Source organism: Bufo bufo, chromosome 7 (assembly GCF_905171765.1).
Source record: "Bufo bufo chromosome 7, aBufBuf1.1, whole genome shotgun sequence".
In the NCBI taxonomy this organism is placed as follows: domain Eukaryota; kingdom Metazoa; phylum Chordata; class Amphibia; order Anura; family Bufonidae; genus Bufo; species Bufo bufo.
In genome coordinates this window covers 18,994,251-19,016,091 of record NC_053395.1, presented here as the reverse complement: position 1 = coordinate 19,016,091, position 21,841 = coordinate 18,994,251, and the positions used below count along the sequence as shown (strand labels likewise).

Sequence of the window (21,841 nt, the reverse complement as noted above, 5' to 3'; positions counted from 1 at the left end):
AGGTGTTAAGATCCTGATAATGGCCGAACTCATCCTGATGCATGATGTCATCACGCTCCCAGCCCTCAATTTACTAATTCAGGGGGAAATATGCTGGCTCTGCAGGATGGAGTTTGCAGCGGCTTAACAAATAGCTGGGCTAGCAGCCTGGTCTGTGACAGAAGCTCTCATCTGACTGATGCTGGTACTGTGCGTCCCGTGACTCCTCGAATTTTGCAGTCACCACAGGTAACAGCGATATATGGCTATGACCAAGAGCCCCGAACCTTCCACTGCAGCACCGGTAAATATACAACCATCACTCAGAGCAGTCAATAGATATCATGTATTTATGGAGGATACTGCCAGAAACTGCCATCACTAATAATACACAGATAACCCCCGAGAGACATGACACTGATCAGAAGGAAATACTCAATAGCTTTATTATAATTGTAAATGCGGAGCAAACATTATATATTTACTTTACCCAGGGAGGAGAAGATGTGCTCACTGTCACCGCCTGCTAAGCAATTTAATGTACTACTATAATACTGCCTCCTATGTACAAGAATATAACTACTATAATACCGCTCCTATCTACAAGAATATAACTACTATAATACTGCTCCTATGTACAAGAATATAACTACTATAATACTGCTCCTATGTACAAGAATATAACTACTATAATACTGCTCCTATCTACAAGAATATAACTACTATAATACCGCTCCTATCTACAAGAATATAACTACTATAATACTGCTCCTATGTACAAGAATATAACTACTATAATACTGCCCCCTATGTACAAGAATATAACTACTATAATACCGCTCCTATCTACAAGAATATAACTACTATAATACTGCTCCTATCTACAAGAATATAACTACTATAATACTGCCTCCTATGTACAGGAATATAACTACTATAATACTGCCTCCTATGTACAAGAATATAACTACTATAATACTGCCTCCTATGTACAAGAATATAACTACTATAATACTGCCTCCTATGTACAAGAATATAACTACTATAATACTGCCTCCTATGTACAAGAATATAACTACTATAATACTGCTCCTATGTACAAGAATATAACTACTATAATACTGCTCCTATGTACAAGAATATAACTACTATAATACTGCCCCCTATGTATAAGAATATAACTACTATAATACTGCTCCTATGTACAAGAATATAACTACTATAATACTGCTCCTATGTACAAGAATATAACTACTATAATACTGCCTCCTATGTACAAGAATATAACTACTATAATACTGCCCCTATGTACAAGAATATAACTACTATAATACTGCCTCCTATGTACAGGAATATAACTACTATAATACTGCTCCTATGTACAAGAATATAACTACTATAATACTGCCTCCTATGTACAATAATATAACTACTATAATACTGCTCCTATGTACAAGAATATAACTACTATAATACTGCCTCCTATGTACAAGAATATAACTACTATAATATAGCCTCCTATGTGCAAGAATATAACTACTATAATACTGCCCCCTATGTACAATAATATAACTACTATAATACTGCTCCTATGTACAAGAATATAACTACTATAATACTGCCTCCTATGTACAAGAATATAACTACTATAATATAGCCTCCTATGTGCAAGAATATAACTACTATAATACTGCCCCCTATGTATAAGAATATAACTACTATAATACTGCTCCTATGTACAAGAATATAACTACTATAATACTGCCTCCTATGTACAAGAATATAACTACTATAATACTGCCCCTATGTACAAGAATATAACTACTATAATACTGCCTCCTATGTACAGGAATATAACTACTATAATACTGCTCCTATGTACAAGAATATAACTACTATAATACTGCCTCCTATGTACAATAATATAACTACTATAATACTGCTCCTATGTACAAGAATATAACTACTATAATACTGCCTCCTATGTACAAGAATATAACTACTATAATATAGCCTCCTATGTGCAAGAATATAACTACTGTAATACTGCTCCTATGTACAAGAATGTAACTACTATAATACTGCTCCTATGTACAAGAATATAACTACTATAATACTGCCTCCTATGTACAAGAATATAACTACTATAATACTGCTCCTATGTACAAGAATATAACTACTATAATACTGCTCCTATGTACAAGAATATAACTACTATAATACTGCTCCTATGTACAAGAATATTACTACTATAATACTGCCTCCTATGTACAAGAATATAACTACTATAATACTGCTCCTATGTACAAGAATATAACTACTATAATACTGCTCCTATGTACAAGAATATAACTACTATAATACTGCCTCCTATGTACAGGAATATAACTACTATAATACTGCCTCCTATGTACAAGAATATAACTACTATAATACTACCTTCTATGTACAAGAATATAACTACTATAATACTGCCTCCTATGTACAATAATATAACTACTATAATACTGCTCCTATGTACAAGAATATAACTACTATAATACTGCTCCTATGTACAAGAATATAACTACTATAATACTGCCTCCTATGTACATGAATATAACTGCTATAATACTGCCTCCTATGTACAGGAATATAACTACTATAATACTGCTCCTATGTACAAGAATATAACTACTATAATACTGCTCCTATGTACAGGAATATAACTACTATAATACTGCTCCTATGTACAGGAATATCTCCTCTGGTATCTGATGTACATTACCTGTGTTACCTTTTATTACCACCAGGGGGCAGTTTTTACCTGTAAATACAGTTTTATATATGCTGTGGTTGTATATTCCACTGATCTCCAGCTATAGTGTGACTACAACTCCCAGCGTGCTATTCTGGGTGGCAGGGTGGGCTCACTGAGCCCCTCCGGTGTAAAGCTCTTGTCTCTCCCCCAGACGGGCGGTATCTGGGTGGAGTACCCCTTTCAGGTCCTCTGGTAGTTCCCCCATCACTCTTGTGTCCTCTTTCATTTCCCCCATTCATTTCCTCTTCAGTTACATTATTTATGACATTGTTACCGTTGTGGAACCACAGGTCGCAGCATGCCGTGAAGCTCTGCAGCCTGTCAGGACACACTTTACCAGTGCAGGTGTTCCCCCCCATCTCACAATGGTACAGCCTTTTTCTCTCGTACATCTGCGTGGGAAAACGTTTGGTAAAAGACCAAAAATGTAGGTTGGGCAGGGGAGGAGCTCCACAGGGATAGGCGCACGGACAGGGGGTGTGTCCCCTGTACAGTGCATTAATATGTAGGATGGTACTTTTTCATTGGGTCAATTATAGCGCTAAGGAGCCAATCACAGGGTCCGTTCGGTTCTGGTGTTCCGTTGTCATGGTGATGGGCGGGGTTATTCATCGCTGTCAGTGAGGTAGGCGTGGCCTGTGTTGTAGCGCTGTGTGTAGGACAGCCAGATCCGGGAGCAGGCGCCGGGACTGAGGAGGAGGCGAGAGTGCGGCCAGCGGCATGTGTGACCGGAGAGAGAGAGAGCGCCCCCGCGTGGTAAGTAGTGTCCCTGCACCAGTCAGAGATTAGTGATATATAATACCTGTATACCGGTGATATAATACCTCTATACCGGTGATATAATACCTCTATACCGGTGATATAATACCTCTATACCGGTGATATAATACCTCTATACCGGTGATATAATACCTCTATACCGGTGATATAATACCTCTATACCGGTGATATAATACCTCTATACCGGTGATATAATACCTCTATACCGGTGATATAATACCTCTATACCGGTGATATAATACCTCTATACCCGTGATATAATACCTCTTTACCGGTGATATAATACCTCTATACCGGTGATATAATACCTCTATACCGGTGATATAATACCTCTATACCGGTGATATAATACCTCTATACCGGTGATATAATACCTCTATACAGGTGATATAATACCTCTATACCGGTGATATAATACCTCTATACCCGTGATATAATACCTCTATACCCGCGATATAATACCTCTATACCTGCAATATAATACCTCTATACCTGCAATATAATACCTCTATACCTGTGATATAATACCTTTATACCTGTAATATAATACCTCTATACCTGTAATATAATACCTCTATACCTGTGATATAATACCTCTATACCGGTGATATAATACCTCTATACCGGTGATATAATACCTCTATACCTGTAATATAATTCCTCTATACCGGTGATATAATACCTCTATACCGGTGATATAATACCTCTATACCGGGGATTTTCTACCTCTATACCGGTGATATAATACCTCTATACCTGTAATATAATACCTCTATACCTGTAATATAATACCTGTATACCTGTGATATAATACCTCTATACCTGTAATATAATACCTCTATACCTGTAATATAATACCTCTATACCTGTGATTTAATACCTCTATACCGGTGATATAATACCTCTATACCGGTGATATAATACCTCTATACCGGGGATTTTATACCTCTATACCGGTGATATAATACCTCTATACCTGTAATATAATACCTCTATACCTGTGATTTAATACCTCTATACCGGTGATATAATACCTCTATACCTGTAATATAATACCTCTATACCTGTGATTTAATACCTCTATACCGGTGATATAATACCTGGTACTGGGGTGGATGGTGAGTGGGCATTGATTGCAGCAGGTCAGAGGTCAGGGGGCGGGGCTTATATAAGGTGACACTGGGGAGGGGACATTAGAGAACAGATGGATCCTGAGATGTTTGTAGCTGGAGATACCTGACTGGTGGATGGACCTGGACAGTGGAGGTGATTGTCTTCTGAAGAGGAGGGGATGCCATTAATTACTAGTCAGGTTAATTAGCTGAGACAATCATTCTGACGAGCTGGCCACCCCCTTGATTACTGGGGGCATTCCCCTTTAAGTAGCGCAAGCCTCCGTCCTGGTACTTTGTTACAATGTGTCGATGCAGGTGAATGTATCAGTCTGATCAGCTCACAGTGGATTATCTAGACTGGATATAATTGTAACAAACCTTCAGCTGTGAAAAGTATTCGGTCTGTGCCATCTTCTGGATGCAAATGGCACTGTTCACTTTCCCTGACAGCAAGCAGAGATCTTGACAATGATGAGGAAATTAAACATCAAGGCAGGTGTAGGGGGAATAATGAATTCCTCCCAGTAAATACATAGAGTTCAGGCTTTTCTTTCTATCCTGTATTTGGGGGCCAGTAGAGGGACGGGGCATGAATATTTTTGGATGGGGTATGCGGTGGGAGTGGGGGAGTGGAAGCCATTCAAAGCCGCTTCCACAGAATGCAAAACTCTGTACACCCCCCATGTGTCAGCGGTTATGGATAGAGCGGGGGGTGAATATTTTTGCAGCAGGTCACTGCAGTCATGCAAATTCCCCCCCAGCGCAGATCCCGGTCTCATGTCACTGCCCGACCACAGGATCAGCGGGATTGGAGTCTCGTGAGAACAACTAATGCAAACCAGTTGTCACCCAGCTTTCCCAGGCTCCTGCACGGTCTCGTCACCGAGTGGACGACGTATGACTTTATGACCAGGCAGATTTCAGACAAGCTCCGACCCCCGCCGGAGCCGAAACGTCCTCCACACGTTTTATCACCCAGCTTTCCCGGCCCCCGAGAGGTGAATCCACCTGGGGCTTAGACTTCATAACCAGGCAGGTTGACCATTCAGGACTGGGCACCTGGATAGTGACCATATAGGCCGTCACCCAGCTTTCCCGGGAATGGATAGAACTTAGAGAAGTTTTTACATTTGAAGAAAATGAGAAAGTTCTTCCTCTTTCCTCTGGATACTTCTGGAGTCTTGAGTCGCCCCGACTCTGGAAGATGCTGGTCCTGACCTTGAAGGGCTCTGACTGACGGCATCAGCACCTGATTTATTACACGCGCCAACGCTTTGTACTTTTCTGCGCTTTTGAGCTGTAATTCGAGTTTCCACCGTGCGATATCCGTGGAAAGATCTTGTCCTTGAGAAGGTGGCATACTGATGGGACGATAGACGCGGCGAGAAATCCGACCCCAGACGACTTTATCCCTTCCTGAACTGGGATTCTTGCCTTTTGTTTGTGCCATCGCTCCCTAAAGCCGATTTAAAGGGTTTGTATCCCTCCTTCTCCAAAGATCAGATATTTGTAAAGTTTTTCTTTCTGGTTAAAAATATGTCAACTGTTTTCTGTTCAATTTTATTATTCCAAAGTTATAGTTTTTAAAAAAAATCAGAATTTAGACTTTAGAGCTGAAGTTGGGGGGGGGCGCTGTTGCATAGGTTTCAATGGAAAATTGGCAGTGGTGAAAAGTGGTACTACAAGTCATATTAAACCTGCAAGAAGATTTGAAGGGAATGTCCTACAGAAATGGAAGAAGTGTCAACGTACTCAACAGGAAGAGGTCTCCAATGGTACATATTATAGAAATGAGCGATCTAAATTAGGGGTGATACACTCCCTTTAAATGCTCACTGGCCCCGCGATGGTTACCATGGGCTACTATTTGTGCATTTGATGTATTCTGCGTGTTGTCACCCTCCATTATATAAGTGCAGTATATTGTGACTTGCATAAGTCGCCTGTGATTCCAGCGACGAAGGGCTGTAACCCAATAGGCGCAGCTCTGGGTATGGATATGGGGGGGTAGGGGGGAGGCGCTGGCGAAGTTTGAAAGCTCCTGTAAGTAACTGTATCCCATGGAATGAACGTCTTATAATTCTCAGAAATTGGACGCAAAGGATTTCTAAGACTTTAATAAAGAGGGATTACGTGTGAAGGAACCCGATACCTATGGCACCAGGGCGGGACCACCGCGTCAGGGGCTCGGGGTACGTGTTTCTTTCATGTCAGTGAATGGAAATACAACATCGTTTACATTCAGAGGTTGAAAACCTTGAGCTAGTCCCGCTCGCGCCGTCGCATATTGTTACAATGTATGTACGCGTAGGCAATCCTCACAGAGGCAGAATAGACGAATCACCATTTTTAAGATCTCTGCTGGCAGTCAACAAATGGAAACTGAATTAAAATGAGTTTGAGTCGTCCTATCTAATTTCATGGAAAAGACTGGATCCGCTCTGGTACAGCTCTGGTAGGGGTCATCACCCTATTTTTGGAGGCAGATTTACCATTCAGGAGTCTGAGAAAGCTGGGTGACAACCTGATCTATTGATGGTCACTCAGCTTTCCCAGGATCCTGAATGGGAAGCATACCTAGTTAGGGCTCGTGCACACGACTGTATGTATTTTGCAGCCCACAAAACACGGATCCGCAAAAAATACGGATGACGTCCGCGTGCATTACGCATTTTGCGTAACGGAACAGCTTGGCGGTTATAGAACCAGAACCATCCTATCCTTGTCCGTGATGCGGACAATAATAGGACATGTTCTATTTTTTCGCAGAGCGGAATGCATGCGGAGTAACTTCCGTTTTTTTGGTAGACCCATTGAAATGAATGGTTGTGCATATGGTTCGCAAGAAAAAAAACGGACACGGAAAGAAAATCCGTTCACGTGCATGAGTCCTTATAATGTATCACACTGACGCCTCTCTGCGTAGTGAGTCCGATGAGTCTGAGAAAGCTGGGTAGCAGCACCCATCCTTGTGGTAGCTATGCCCATATACCCATTGTAATCCAGCTTTCCCAGAATCCTGAATGGCAGGTTATAGTGTTAGTAGGAGAGTTGCACATCGCATTGCCGTTCACGAGTCTGAAAAAGTTGGGTGAGGTCTTCTTGGCTCTTTAAGGGCAGCTTCGAGGGTCAAGGGAGGAGTGACAACGTCCTGAAAGAACATACAATTCTGTCACCAAAATAGCCGTCGGGTGTCAGGCTGCAGCTTTCTCCTTCCTTCTCCGCATGCGGGTATCTATGAAACCGGGTCACATTACAGCCTTGTGATACCCGAGCCGGTACGCAGCCCCCGCCGGCAGCCGGTGCGCGCGCCTGAACCTCCCGGAGTCACCCTGATCTTTTATCTGGAACTAACTCCTCAGCTCAACAAGTGGCACCTCCGCGGAGAAGACGGCCCTCGCCAGGTTATTTGGGGCTAAAACTGGGATTATTTAGACACTGAGAATCCTAATCCCTAATCTGATCTCTGATTTAAAGAGACAGTAGTGCAAAAACGATACAAATGTGTTGCTTATTAGTACTCCATGCTCCAATTTTCATCACTGGTCCTCGGCACTATAACTCCCAGCATGCTCTGTCAAGCCTTCCTTTGTTTTGGAAAACAAAATTTTGATAGCCAGTATAGCCGAAACCATAGGAGAGAGTCTGTAGCACTATATACTGTATATAGGCAGAGGTGACTAGTATGAAATGTTCTGCTCCAGCTGCAGCATTGTGAGGAGTCTCTGTCCTTCTTCTATTCTAGAGGGTTTACAAGAAGCTTCACATGTGGATGTAAAAAACACCTGACCACCTGGATTATCTGCATCAAGGTACTTACCTTCTACATAACTAATTACGTAACTACTATAATACTGCTCCTATGTACAAGAATATAACTACTATAATACTGCTCCTATGTATAAGAATATAACTACTATAATACTGCTCCTATGTACAAGAATATAACTACTATAATACTGCTCCTATATACAAGAATATAACTACTATAATACTGCTCCTATGTACAAGAATATAACTACTATAATACTGCTCCTATGTACAAGAATATAACTACTATAATACTGCTCCTATGTACAAGAATATAACTACTATAATACTGCCTCCTATATCTACTATAATACTGCTCCTATGTACAAGAATATATCTACTATAATACTGCTCCTATGTACAAGAATATAACTGCTATAATACTGCTCCTATGTACAGGAATATAACTACTATAATACTGCTCCTATGTACAAGAATATAACTACTATAATACTACTCCAATGTACAAGAATATAACTACTATAATACTGCCTCCTATGTACAAGAATAAAACTACTATAATACTGCCTCCTATGTACAAGAATATAACTACTATAATACTGCTCCTATGTACAAGAATATAACTACTATAATACTGCCTCCTATGTACAAGAATATAACTACTATAATACTGCCTCCTATGTACAAGAATATAACTACTATAATACTGCCTCCTATGTACAAGAATATAACTACTATAATACTGCTTCTATGTACAAGTATATAACTACTATAATACTGCCTCCTATGTACAAGAATATAACTACTATAATACTGCTCCTATGTACAAGAATATAACTACTATAATACTGCCTCCTATGTACAAGAATATAACTACTATAATACTGCCTCCTATGTACAAGAATATAACTACTATAATACTGCCTCCTAGGTACAAGAATATAACTACTATAATACTGCTCCTATGTACAAGAATATAACTACTATAATACTGCCTCCTATGTACAAGAATATAACTACTATAATACTGCTCCTATGTACAAGAATATAACTACTATAATACTGCTCCTATGTACAAGAATATAACTACTATAATACTGCCTCCTATGTACAGGAATATAACTACTATAATACTGCTACTATGTACAGGAATATAACTACTATAATACTGTCTCCTATGTACAGGAATATAACTACTATAATACTGCCTCCTATGTGCAAGAATATAACTACTATAATACTGCCTCCTATGTACAAGAATATAACTACTATAATACTGCTCCTATGTACAAGAATATTACTATTATAATACTGCCTCCTATGTACAAGAATATAACTACTATAATACTGCTCCTATGTATAAGAATATAACTACTATAATACTGCCTCCTATGTATAAGAATATAACTACTATAATACTGCTCCTATGTATAAGAATATAACTACTATAATACTGCCTCCTATGTACAAGAATATAACTACTATAATACTGTTCCTATGTACAAGAATATAACTACTATAATACTGCCTCCTATGTATAAGAATATAACTACTATAATACTGCCCCCTATGTACAAGAATATAACTACTATAATACTGCCTCCTATGTACAAGAATATAACTACTATAATACTGCTCCTATGTGCAGGAATATAACTACTATAATACTGCTCCTATGTACAAGAATATAACTACTATAATACTGCTCCTATGTACAAGAATATAACTACTATAATACTGCTCCTATGTACAAGAATATAACTACTATAATACTACCTCCTATGTGCAGGAATATAACTACTATAATACTGCCTCCTATGTACAAGAATATAACTACTATAATACTACTCCTATGTACAAGAATATAACTACTATAATACTGCCTCCTATGTACAGGAATATAACTACTATAATACTGCCTCCTATGTACAAGAATATAACTACTATAATACTGCCTCCTATGTACAAGAATATAACTACTATAATACTGCCTCCTATGTACAAGAATATAACTACTATAATACTGCCTCCTACGTACAAGAATATAACTACTATAATACTGCTCCTATGTACAGGAATATAACTACTATAATACTGCCTCCTATGTACAGGAATATAACTACTATAATACTGCCTCCTATGTACAAGAATATAACTACTATAATACTGCTCCTGTGTACAAGAATATAACTACTATAATACTGCTCCTATGTACAAGAATATGACTACTATAATACTGCCTCCTATGTACAAGAATATAACTACTATAATACTGCTCCTGTGTACAAGAATATAACTACTATAATACTGCTCCTATGTACAAGAATATAACTACTATAATACTGCCTCCTATGTGCAGGAATGCGACTACTGTATTACTGCCTCCTATGTACAAGAATATAACTACTATAATACTGCCTCCTATGTACAAGAATATAACTACTATAATACTGCTCCTATGTACAAGAATATATCTACTATAATACTGCTCCTATGTACAAGAATATAACTACTATAATACTGCTCCTATGTACAGGAATATAACTACTATAATACTGCCTCCTATGTACAGGAATATAACTACTATAATACTGCCTCCTATGTGCAGGAATGCGACTACTGTATTACTGCCTCCTATGTACAAGAATATAACTACTATAATACTGCCTCCTATGTACAGGGATATAACTACTATAATTCTGCCCCCTATGTACAGGGATATAACTACTATAATACTGCTCCTATGTACAGGGATATAACTACTATAATACTGCCTCCTATGTACAGGGATATAACTACTATAATTCTGCCCCCTATGTACAAGAATATAACTACTATAATACTGCTCCTATGTACAAGAATATAACTACTATAATACTGCCTCCTATGTACAGGAATATAACTACTATAATACTGCCTCCTATGTGCAGGAATGCGACTACTGTATTACTGTGGTCTGATACTGTTAGGCGTCTGGGGACTGGTACACTTAGTTTGCTTTTTTTTTTCACATGACTGTTTATTGTGTCCTTTCCCTTTCTTTCCCGTGTAGCAGGTAAGTGCTCTTGGTCGGGGGCCCATTCAGAGGTTTGTATGGGGCCCAGCTGTTTTTAGTTATGCCCCTGCTCCTGATACTCTATAATGCGGCGGTATACGGCAGGTCTTCTAATTGTCCGCTCTGCAGTTACAGCAGGGGTTACCGCGATGCTGACAATTTATGGGTTGGAGTGAAAAAATGTCTTTATTTCTTCCTCCTACACGTTCTTTATGGTGAAGAACTGCACAATGCAGGGGGGTCGGCGCAGTGTGTCGGGGCTTTGAGTTTCCAGCCTTCTACTGGCTTTGAAGGGTTTGGGAGTCGGCAACACAAGGACCATTTGTGTGCTTCTTAAGCAGGGCATTGTCCCTGGGATGCGCGGTGATTGGCGGCGGTCCTCCCACGGCACGCTCCACTACCGGCCATGTCCTCTGGTGCCTGGTAAAGGAGCCCTTGTTATTTTTAATAGGGGAAACATTGTCATTAGTGGAGGCAATGACCAGATTGTCTGCAGAAGGGACTCTTCCTAGACTGCCGGCATAGAGGATGGCAACAGTCAGCATGGATGCAGGAGAACATGGAAAGAGCTTGCTTGCTTTTCAAATGGCTTTCATTCCCAGATGATAAATCTACACATGCTGCTGGATCTTTTTTCTTTTTAGAGCTGCACTTTGTGCTCCAGAGCTGCCTTTCCTACAGTAAGTCGGGTCATTTAAATCCATAGTTAGATACTTTGGGTGCTATTGACAATTGTCTTCTCAAGTGTTTTCTTCATGTTTGTCAACCTTGTGCATGTTGAGCCATCCATGCCACCCAACCAATCTGGAGTCATCGATACACCCTATGTCCCCCTTCCCTGGCCCAAAGGTGGACTCTATGGTTGGATAAGGCTGGTCATTTGTGCCTTCTGTGGTTGTCTTTTCATGTGGTTAACTTGTGTTGATAGTCCCATGACCAGGACCTCTATTTCTGCCCAAGGTCTGGTGGGTCCCAACTATCCCTAAAGCAACAGGATTCAGTAATGCCCATGGCTGGTTGAATCTCCATAGTTTATATAATATTTTCATGTTCTCATATAAGTCAAGTGCCCAAGTGTCCCATCTCTTCTAATTCCCTGAGTTCCCATCTATTTCAAGGAACGTCGATTGACGTCTTTTAACCCCAGGAGCATGATGTTTGCCTAAGAACAGGAAACATAGGAACATTAAGATTTTCCCAGTGGTCCTCGCAGTCTTTGGAGTATCATCTTCCAAGACAGAGCAATAATGGATGTAATACGAAGGTGTGCTCCAGAGTAAGAGGTGGAAGACACTGTGAATTTTTGATGTAACTTCTGGAGAGCAGGTATGGTTGTATGTTTGGGTGCGGAGTAGAGAACAGTTGGGTTTGCAAGATCGTATGACGTTGGTAGCTCATGATACTTGAAACCCATGAGAGTAGTCTGTTTGACCAAGACTTCCTGCTGGAACTTTGGTTTCTCCAGTATCATCCTTTCTCTAAATGTGTGGTTGTCTCTTTCACTACTTTTGGAATTGTTTGGTTCGCATCAGAGGTGAGGTGCAGTGCAGTAAGGTGAATTTGCATGCCTTGATAACATAATTGATTCTAGATCATAACTCCTGGTAGAGAATATAGTCCATAATCTGAGCCTTGAGGGTTTCTCCAGTATCTTCTACATTGGTGGTACTTTTATTTTACTCCTTTGTGGTTCCTTCTTTTGCTACGTTTAGAATTTTTTGGTTGACAATAGAGACCAGGTTCATGGCACTGTAGGCTAACAAGCAATTGGGTTTGTAGGGTCAGTGGTCATCCAAGCTTGTTGGTCATGATATCTAGTAGAACATGAAGTCCATGAAAGTAAATTATCCAAGCAAGACCCACTTTTACATTGAGAGTATCTCCAGTACCTTCCTCCTTTTACTTTGAGGTCCTTTCTTTCACTACTTTTGGAGTTTTTGGGTCCACACTCGGGTTTAGGTTGCACTGCACTACATAATGAAGAACTTTTAACACCTAGAACATGAAGCCCAAGAAGAGATTCTGAGTGATCAAAGCCTTGAACATTGAGGGTTTCTTGGTGATTTCTTCTTTTACTCCTGTACTGTTTTTTTTTACTACTTTTGGTACTTTTTGGTCAAAGTTCATGTTATGTTCTCAACTGGTGAGGTGGATACGCTAAACCACTTGTATGACAACACTTATCTAGAGCAACATTAATAGGTGGTGAGGAACAGCAGAGAGCTGGTGTAGCAGATGTTGCATAGTTAACAAACATCTGGTATAGCAGAGTTAACCTGAAGACCATTGCAGTAACATTGTCCGGTGTAGCAGAATTAACAGGATTCTGGTTTAGCAGGGTTGTAGCCAGGGGCGTAGCAAAAAGCTCATGGGCCCTAGTGCAAGAGTTCAGCTTGGGCCCCTTCCCTCAGTGCTTGTTGGAAAGGGGCAGGGGAGCACGTAGCCTTCCTGCTGCCTGAGGCAAACATTGAAAGGGCACCCCCTCATGCCAAATTCTTGACCTAACCCCTTCTCTCCAGCCAGAGGTGTAAATTGACCAGTATACACTTTCTATAATGCCAGTGTCTTATGTGGCACAAGGGTCTTTGGGCCCCTCAGGCTCCTGGGCCCGGTAACGACTGCTACCTCTGCACCCCCTATAGCTATGCCCCTGGAATGATCAGGCGGCATCTAGGCATCTAAGCCAAGTTCCTTTAATCTGATGGGATGACATCATCACTGTAACATAAAGAAAAACTTTATCACAACTTTTTTTTAAACTTTTGTGATCCGTGGCAGAGTTCTGAGGGGTTTTATGTGATTACCGCTCATAGTATATAGAGATGAGCGTATTTCATATTTTGAAATTCGTTTGCGGTTCGTTTTGTGGTATTTAGTGAATTGCTTTATTGATTCTGTTACCACGGACCGTAACGCAATTCTGTGACGAAATGCATAACGGAACGCCTTTAGAGGCATTCCGTTATTCATTCCGTCATAATAGAAGTGTATGGGCTGCAAAACGGATCCGTCCCGTTTACGTTATGCAGGATGCAGGAGAGGACTCCCCTGCATAACGGAAACGGGACAGATCCATTATGTAAATGTTGCTGGACCATTTAAGATCTATGAGTACTACTACCCTCAACTCCAAGCCTCTAAGGTTTTATAGTTGGAAATGTGCTTGATGCCAATATTGTGAACATTAAGTCTGAAACCAAACAGAAAATACTGATATAATCCATTATATGATCTATTGCCAGGTTCAATACTACGAGAGGATGTCCACCCTAAAACACCATTCCACAATACATGGAGATGATTAACCTATAAAAAGGTAAGTCACTGTGTACATACAATCAGGTCCATAAATATTGGGACATCAATACAATTCTAACATTTTTGGCTCTATACTCCACCACAATGGATTTGAAATGAAACAAACAAGATGTGCTTTAACTGCAGACTGTCAGCTGTAATCTGAGGGTATCTACATCCAAATCAGGTGAACGGTGCAGGAATTACAACAGTTTGCATATGTGCCTCCCACTTGTTAAGGGACCAAAAGTAATGGGACAGAACTCATAATCATAAATCAAACTTTCACTTTTTAATACTTGGTTGCAAATCCTTTGCAGTCAATTACAGCCTGAAGTCTGGAACGCATAGACATCACCAGTCACTGGGTTTCATCCCTGGTGATGCTCTGCCAGGCCTCTACTGCAACTGTCTTCAGTTCCTGCTTGTTCTTGGGGGCATTTTCCCTTCAGTTTTGTCTTCAGCAAGTGAAATGCATGCTCAATCGGATTCAGGTTAGGTTGACTTGGCCATTGCATAACATTCCACTTCTTTCCCTTAAAAAACTCTTTGGTTGCTTTTGCAGTATGCTTTGGGTCATTGTCCATTTACACTGTGAAGAGCCGTCCAATGACTTCTGAAGCATTTGGCTGAATAGGAGCAGATAATATTGCCCGAAGCTCTTCAGAATTCATCCTGCTGCTTTTGTCAGCAGTCACATCATCAATAAATACAAGAGAACCAGTTCCATTGGCAGCCATACATGCCCACGCCATGGCACTACCACTACCATGCTTCACTGATGAGGTGGTATGCTTAGGATCATGAGCAGCTCCTTTCCTTCTCCATACTCTTCTCTTCCCATCACTCTGGTCCAAGTTGATCTTGGTCTCATCTGTCCATAGGATGTTGTTCCAGAACTGTGAAGGCTTTTTTAGATGTCGTTTGGCAAACTCTAATCTGGCCTTCCTGTTTTTGAGGCTCACCAATGGTTTCCATCTTGTGGTGACCCCTCTGTATTCACTCTGGTGAAGTCTTCTCTTGATTGTTGACTTTGACACACATACACCTACCTCCTGGAGAGTGTTCTTGATCTGGCCAACTGTTGTCAAGGGTGTTTTCTTCACCAGGGAAAGAATTCTTCGCTCATCCACCACAGTTGTTTTCCGTGGTCTTCCGGGTCTTTTGGTGTCGCTGATCTCACCGGTGCGATCCTTCTTTTTAAGAATGTTCCAAACAGTTGTTTTGGCCAGGCCTAATGTTTTTGCTATCTCTCTGATGGGTTTGTTGTGTTTTTTCAGCCTAATGATGGCTTGCTTCACTGATAGTGACAGCTCTTTGGATCTCATCTTGAGAGTTGATCAGATTCCAAATGCAAATAGCAGACTGGAAATGACCTCTGGACCTTATCTGCTCATTGTAATTGGGATAATGAGGGAATAACAGACACCTGGCCATGGAACAGCTGAGAAGCCAATTGTCCCATTACTTTTGGTTCCTTAACAAGTGGGAGGCACATATGCAAACTGTTGTAATTCCTGCACCGTTCACCTGATTTGGATGTAAATCCCCTCAAATTACAGCTGACAGTCTGCAGGTAAAGCACATCTTGTTTGTTTCATTTCAAATCCATTGTGGTGGTGTATAGAGCCAAAAATGTTAGGATTGTGTCCATGTCCCAATATTTATGGACCTCACTGTACATTACATTACTATCCTGTACTGATCCTGAGTTACATCCTGTATTATACTCCAGAGCTGCGCTCACTATTCTGTTAAATGCACAGGTAGAGATACAAAGTAGCAAGTTTTTCAGGATTTTGTGACTTGATCGACTGGTTCTACTCCCCAAAAGATGTCTGCCCTTCCCCTATGAGATTAGTGAGCTGCCGAGATGGAACTAAAAGACTTCCTGAAAAGTCATCAATTATTTTCACATTTACAGACCAATACCAGGAGACAAGATGGTTCAGAAGTACCAGTCACCAGTACGGGTCTACAAATACCCATTTGAACTTGTTATGGCGGTGAGTTCATGTACGGCTGGTATAAGTTATACATCTTCTTGTATATAGTGATATGGACCATGCTGGTATAACCTGGGCATCTCCTGTATATAATTATATATGTACAGCTGGTATAAGTTATACATCTTCCTGTATATAGTGATATGGACCGTGCTGGTATAACCTGGGCATCTCCTGTATATAATTATATATGTACAGCTGGTATAAGTTATACATCTTCTTGTATATAGTGATATGGAGCATGCTGGTATAACCTGGGTATCTCCTGTATATAATTATATGTGTACAGCTGGTATAGTATATATCTTGGGCGCAGGTTGAAGAAGCTTTATTGGATAAATTACATCTGTTACTTAATTTATACAATTGAGCAGTCTGCATGCAGAGCACAATGATTAAGCTGGGTCGGAGCTGCCAGCGATATATGAGCCGCTGATCAAACTCGCATGGCTTTGTCTTCATTTTCTGTACAACGTTCCCTGACGTCACACTACTTGTTCTCTAGTGAGAGATGAGCGGAGCCAAAGGCTTAACCCTGTCTGAGTGTATTATTTCTGGAATCAATTTCATGTACTGTTTCATCCCAGTACATGTAAAGATGGTCAGCCCCTCAACATGTAAGTACAGAAAGGTGCAGGAGAGGGGCTAATATATGAACAAGTTAGAGAATAATAATAATCAGTTTTGTCAATACATCTACAAGAATATAACTACTATAATACTGCTCCTATGTACAGGAATATAACTACTATAATACTGCTCCTATGTACAGGAATATAACTACTATAATACTGTCTCCTATGTACAAGAATATAACTACTATAATACTGCTCCTATGTACAAGAATATAACTACTATAATACTGTCTCCTATGTACAAGAATATAACTACTATAATACTGCCTTCTATGTACAAGAATATAACTACTATAATACTGCCTCCTATGTACAAGAACATAACTACTATAATACTGCTCCTATGTACAACAATATAACTACTATAATACTGCTCCTATGTACCGGAATATAACTGCTATAATACTGCTCCTATGTACAAGAATATAACTACTATAATACTGCTCCTATGTACAAGAATACAACTACTATAATACTGCTCCTATGTACAAGAATATAACTACTATAATACTGCCTCCTATGTACAAGAATATAACTACTATAATACTGCTCCTATGTACAAGAATATAACTACTATAATACTGCTCCTATGTACAAGAATATAACTACTATAATACTGCTCCTATGTACAAGAATATAACTACTATAATACTGCTCCTATGGACAAGAATATAACTACTATAATACTGCTCCTATGTACAGGAATATAACTACTATAATACTGCTCCTATGTACAGGAATATAACTACTATAATACTGCTCCTATGTACAAGAATATAACTACTATAATACTGCTCCTACGTACAAGAATATAACTACTATAATACTGCTCCTATGTACAAGAATATAACTACTATAATACTGCTCCTATGTACAGGAATATAACTACTATAATACTGCTCCTATGTACAAGAATATAACTACTATAATACTGCCTCCTATGTACAGGAATATAACTACTATAATACTGCTCCTATGTACAGGAATATAACTACTATAATACTGCTCCTATGTACAGGAATATAACTACTATAATACTGCCTCCTATGTACAAGAATATAACTACTATAATACTGCTCCTATGTACAAGAATATAACTACTATAATACTGCTCCTATGTACAAGAATATAACTACTATAATACTGCTCCTATGGACAAGAATATAACTACTATAATACTGCTCCTATGTACAGGAATATAACTACTATAATACTGCTCCTATGTACAGGAATATAACTACTATAATACTGCTCCTATGTACAAGAATATAACTACTATAATACTGCTCCTACGTACAAGAATATAACTACTATAATACTGCTCCTATGTACAAGAATATAACTACTATAATACTGCTCCTATGTACAGGAATATAACTACTATAATACTGCTCCTATGTACAAGAATATAACTACTATAATACTGCCTCCTATGTACAGGAATATAACTACTATAATACTGCTCCTATGTATAAGAATATAACTACTATAATACTGCTCCTATGTACAAGAATATAACTACTATAATACTGCTCCTGTGTACAAGAATATAACTACTATAATACTGCCTCCTATGTACAAGAATATAACTACTATAATACTGCTCCTATGTACAAGAATATAACTACTATAATACTGCTCCTATGTACAAGAATATAACTACTATAATACTGCCCCTATGTAAAAGAATATAACTACTATAATACTGCTCCTATGTACAAGAATATAACTACTATAATACTGCTCCTATGTAGAGGAATATAACTACTATAATACTGCTCCTATGTACAAGAATATAACTACTATAATACTGCTCCTATGTATAAGAATATAACTACTATAATACTGCTCCTATGTACAAGAATATAACTACTATAATACTGCTCCTATGTACAGGAATATATCTACTATAATACTGTCACGGCTGAGGATGGGGGAAATCCTCAGCCGTGCAATGCCAGATGGTGTAGGCCTACTCGGCCAGGAGAACAGGATAGGGAGCAGGTCACCTCCTAACAGCGTCCCTACCCTGACCCTAACTCCTAACTGCATGGGCCGACCTTAAAGGTAGGAGGACCCATGCGCAGGAACCTCGGATCCCTAACTCACCCTCCGTCCGGTCCCTGCGCTAGGAGTCAGGGTAAGACGACCTACTCCTCCTAGACGCGGAGGAGCAGGAGTCTCACTGGCCAAGCTGTTGGGAAAAAGGGGAACACAAACAGTTTTACGGGTATGGCAGGCGAACTAGAAGTTCCACCAACCTGCCACAGCCTTGCTGACTGGATCCCTGAGCAACAGGAATCCAGAACCGTAAACTGCACAAAAGTGACAAGGAAGGTCCCAACAGAACATCACATACAACATGACATACAAGAAGGCCTAAACATAAACTTAAACTTAAATCTATGACCACAGTGGTGGCTCTCACAGGCAGATGGAAAAACACAGGAGGCTGCTATCAGCAAGCATGCTGAAGCAACCTCCTGAGCCCTGCCACAGAGAGAGGTTATATAGGCCCAAAGTGGCCACACCCAAAGAAAGGACACACCCAGTGACATCACACACACACTGGGAAGGGAGTTAACCCTACACACACCACAGAAGGGAAACTCTCAAAAAGGAAAAGTGTCTAACAGATCACACTGTGGCCGTTGCCGCAAGCAACGACATGGGTGGCACACGTGTCCAGGGAGTCAGCCCGAAGGCCGGGACACTGCCACCACATGTACATAATACCACCTAAGGTTGCCACGGGTAACCACAGTGCGGGGAATGATGTCCGTGCGCACACAAACATAAAACACAGTGCACACCAGACATACAAACGTGCATCCAAAACAACTCCCCGGGAACCGCACACAAGGCTGTTGTCCGCGGCAACCGCACCGAGGCCAACTACATAATGCCTCAGCTGCGGTTGACACAACAACCAAAACCGCGGGCAACTGTATGCGACTCCCAAGGAGTCACGACCATAACTGTGGCCGTGACAAATACTGCTCCTATGTACAAGAATATAACTACTATAATACTGCTCCTATGTACAAGAATATAACTACTATAATACTGCATCCTATGTACAAGAATATAACTACTATAATACTGCTCCTATGTACAAGAATATATCTACTATAATACTGCTTCCTATGTACAAGAATATAACTACTATAATACTGCTCCTATGTACAAGAATATAACTACTATAATACTGCCTCTTATGTACAAGAATATAACTACTATAATACTGCCTCCTATGTACAAGAATATAACTACTATAATACTGCTCCTATGTACAAGAATATAACTACTATAATACTGCCTCCTATGTACAAGAATATAACTACTATAATACTGCCTCCTATGTACAAGAATATAACTACTATAATACTGCCTCCTATGTACAAGAATATAACTACTATAATACTGCTCCTATGTACAAGAATATAACTACTATAATACTGCTCCTATGTACAAGAATATAACTACTATAATACTGCTCCTATGTACAAGAATATAACTACTATAATACTGCTCCTATTTACAAGAATATAACTACTATAATACTGCTCCTATGTACAAGAATATAACTACTATAATACTGCCTCCTATGTACAAGAATATAACTACTATAATACTGCTCCCATGTACAAGAATATAACTACTATAATACTGCCTCCTATGTGCAAGAATATAACTACTATAATACTGCTCCTATGTACAAGAATATAACTACTATAATACTGCCTCCTATGTACAAGAATATAACTACTATAATACTGCCTCCTATGTACAAGAATATAACTACTATATTACTGCCTCCTGTGTACAAGAATAAAACTACTATAATACTGCTCCTATGTACAAGAATATAACTACTATGATACTGCCTCCTATGTACAAGAATATAACTACTATAATACTGCTCCTATGTACAAGAATATAACTACTATAATACTGCCTCCTATGTACAAGAATATAACTACTATAATACTGCTCCTATGTACAAGAATATAACTACTATAATACTGCTCCTTTGTACAAGAATATAACTACTATAATACTGCCTCCTATGTACAAGAATATAACTACTATAATACTGCTCTTATGTACAAGAATATAACTAGTATAAGACACCCCCCTATATACAATAATGTATGAGTAAGGAGATGATGTATTGGGCAGTGGTGTGTTGTCTGATGAGGTATTTATTTCATGCACTTATATAGCGCTACTATATTCCGCAGCGCTTTACAGACATTATCCTCCAACTGTCCCCAATGGGGCTCACAATCAGTATGTCTTTGGAGAGTGACTGTATTGCGGTATTATGTCCGGTGTAGTAGATGTGATATCAGGAGATCTGTCTGTGATGTGGATCGCTCTGTGATCTCTTTACATTATCT

The 21,841-nt window shown here is 39.5% G+C and overlaps 1 protein-coding gene across 2 annotated transcripts in view; it reads left to right on the top strand.

Moving 5' to 3' along the window:
- Nucleotides 1-3,459: 3,459 nt before the first annotated feature.
- SEC14L5 (SEC14 like lipid binding 5) overlaps nt 3,460-21,841 on the top strand; it is a 43,227-nt gene continuing 24,845 nt past the window's right edge. The window contains exons 1-4 of one of the 2 annotated variants that reach the window (XM_040440022.1): nt 3,460-3,535; nt 8,420-8,486; nt 14,743-14,816; nt 16,722-16,803. In XM_040440022.1, the coding sequence (XP_040295956.1) occupies nt 16,741-16,803 (63 nt within the window). In that variant the 5' untranslated portion in view covers nt 3,460-3,535; nt 8,420-8,486; nt 14,743-14,816; nt 16,722-16,740. Of the gene's footprint in view, nt 3,536-7,973; nt 8,079-8,419; nt 8,487-14,742; nt 14,817-16,721; nt 16,804-21,841 lie in introns of those variants that run through there. The other variant, XM_040440021.1, reaches the window with a different exon arrangement.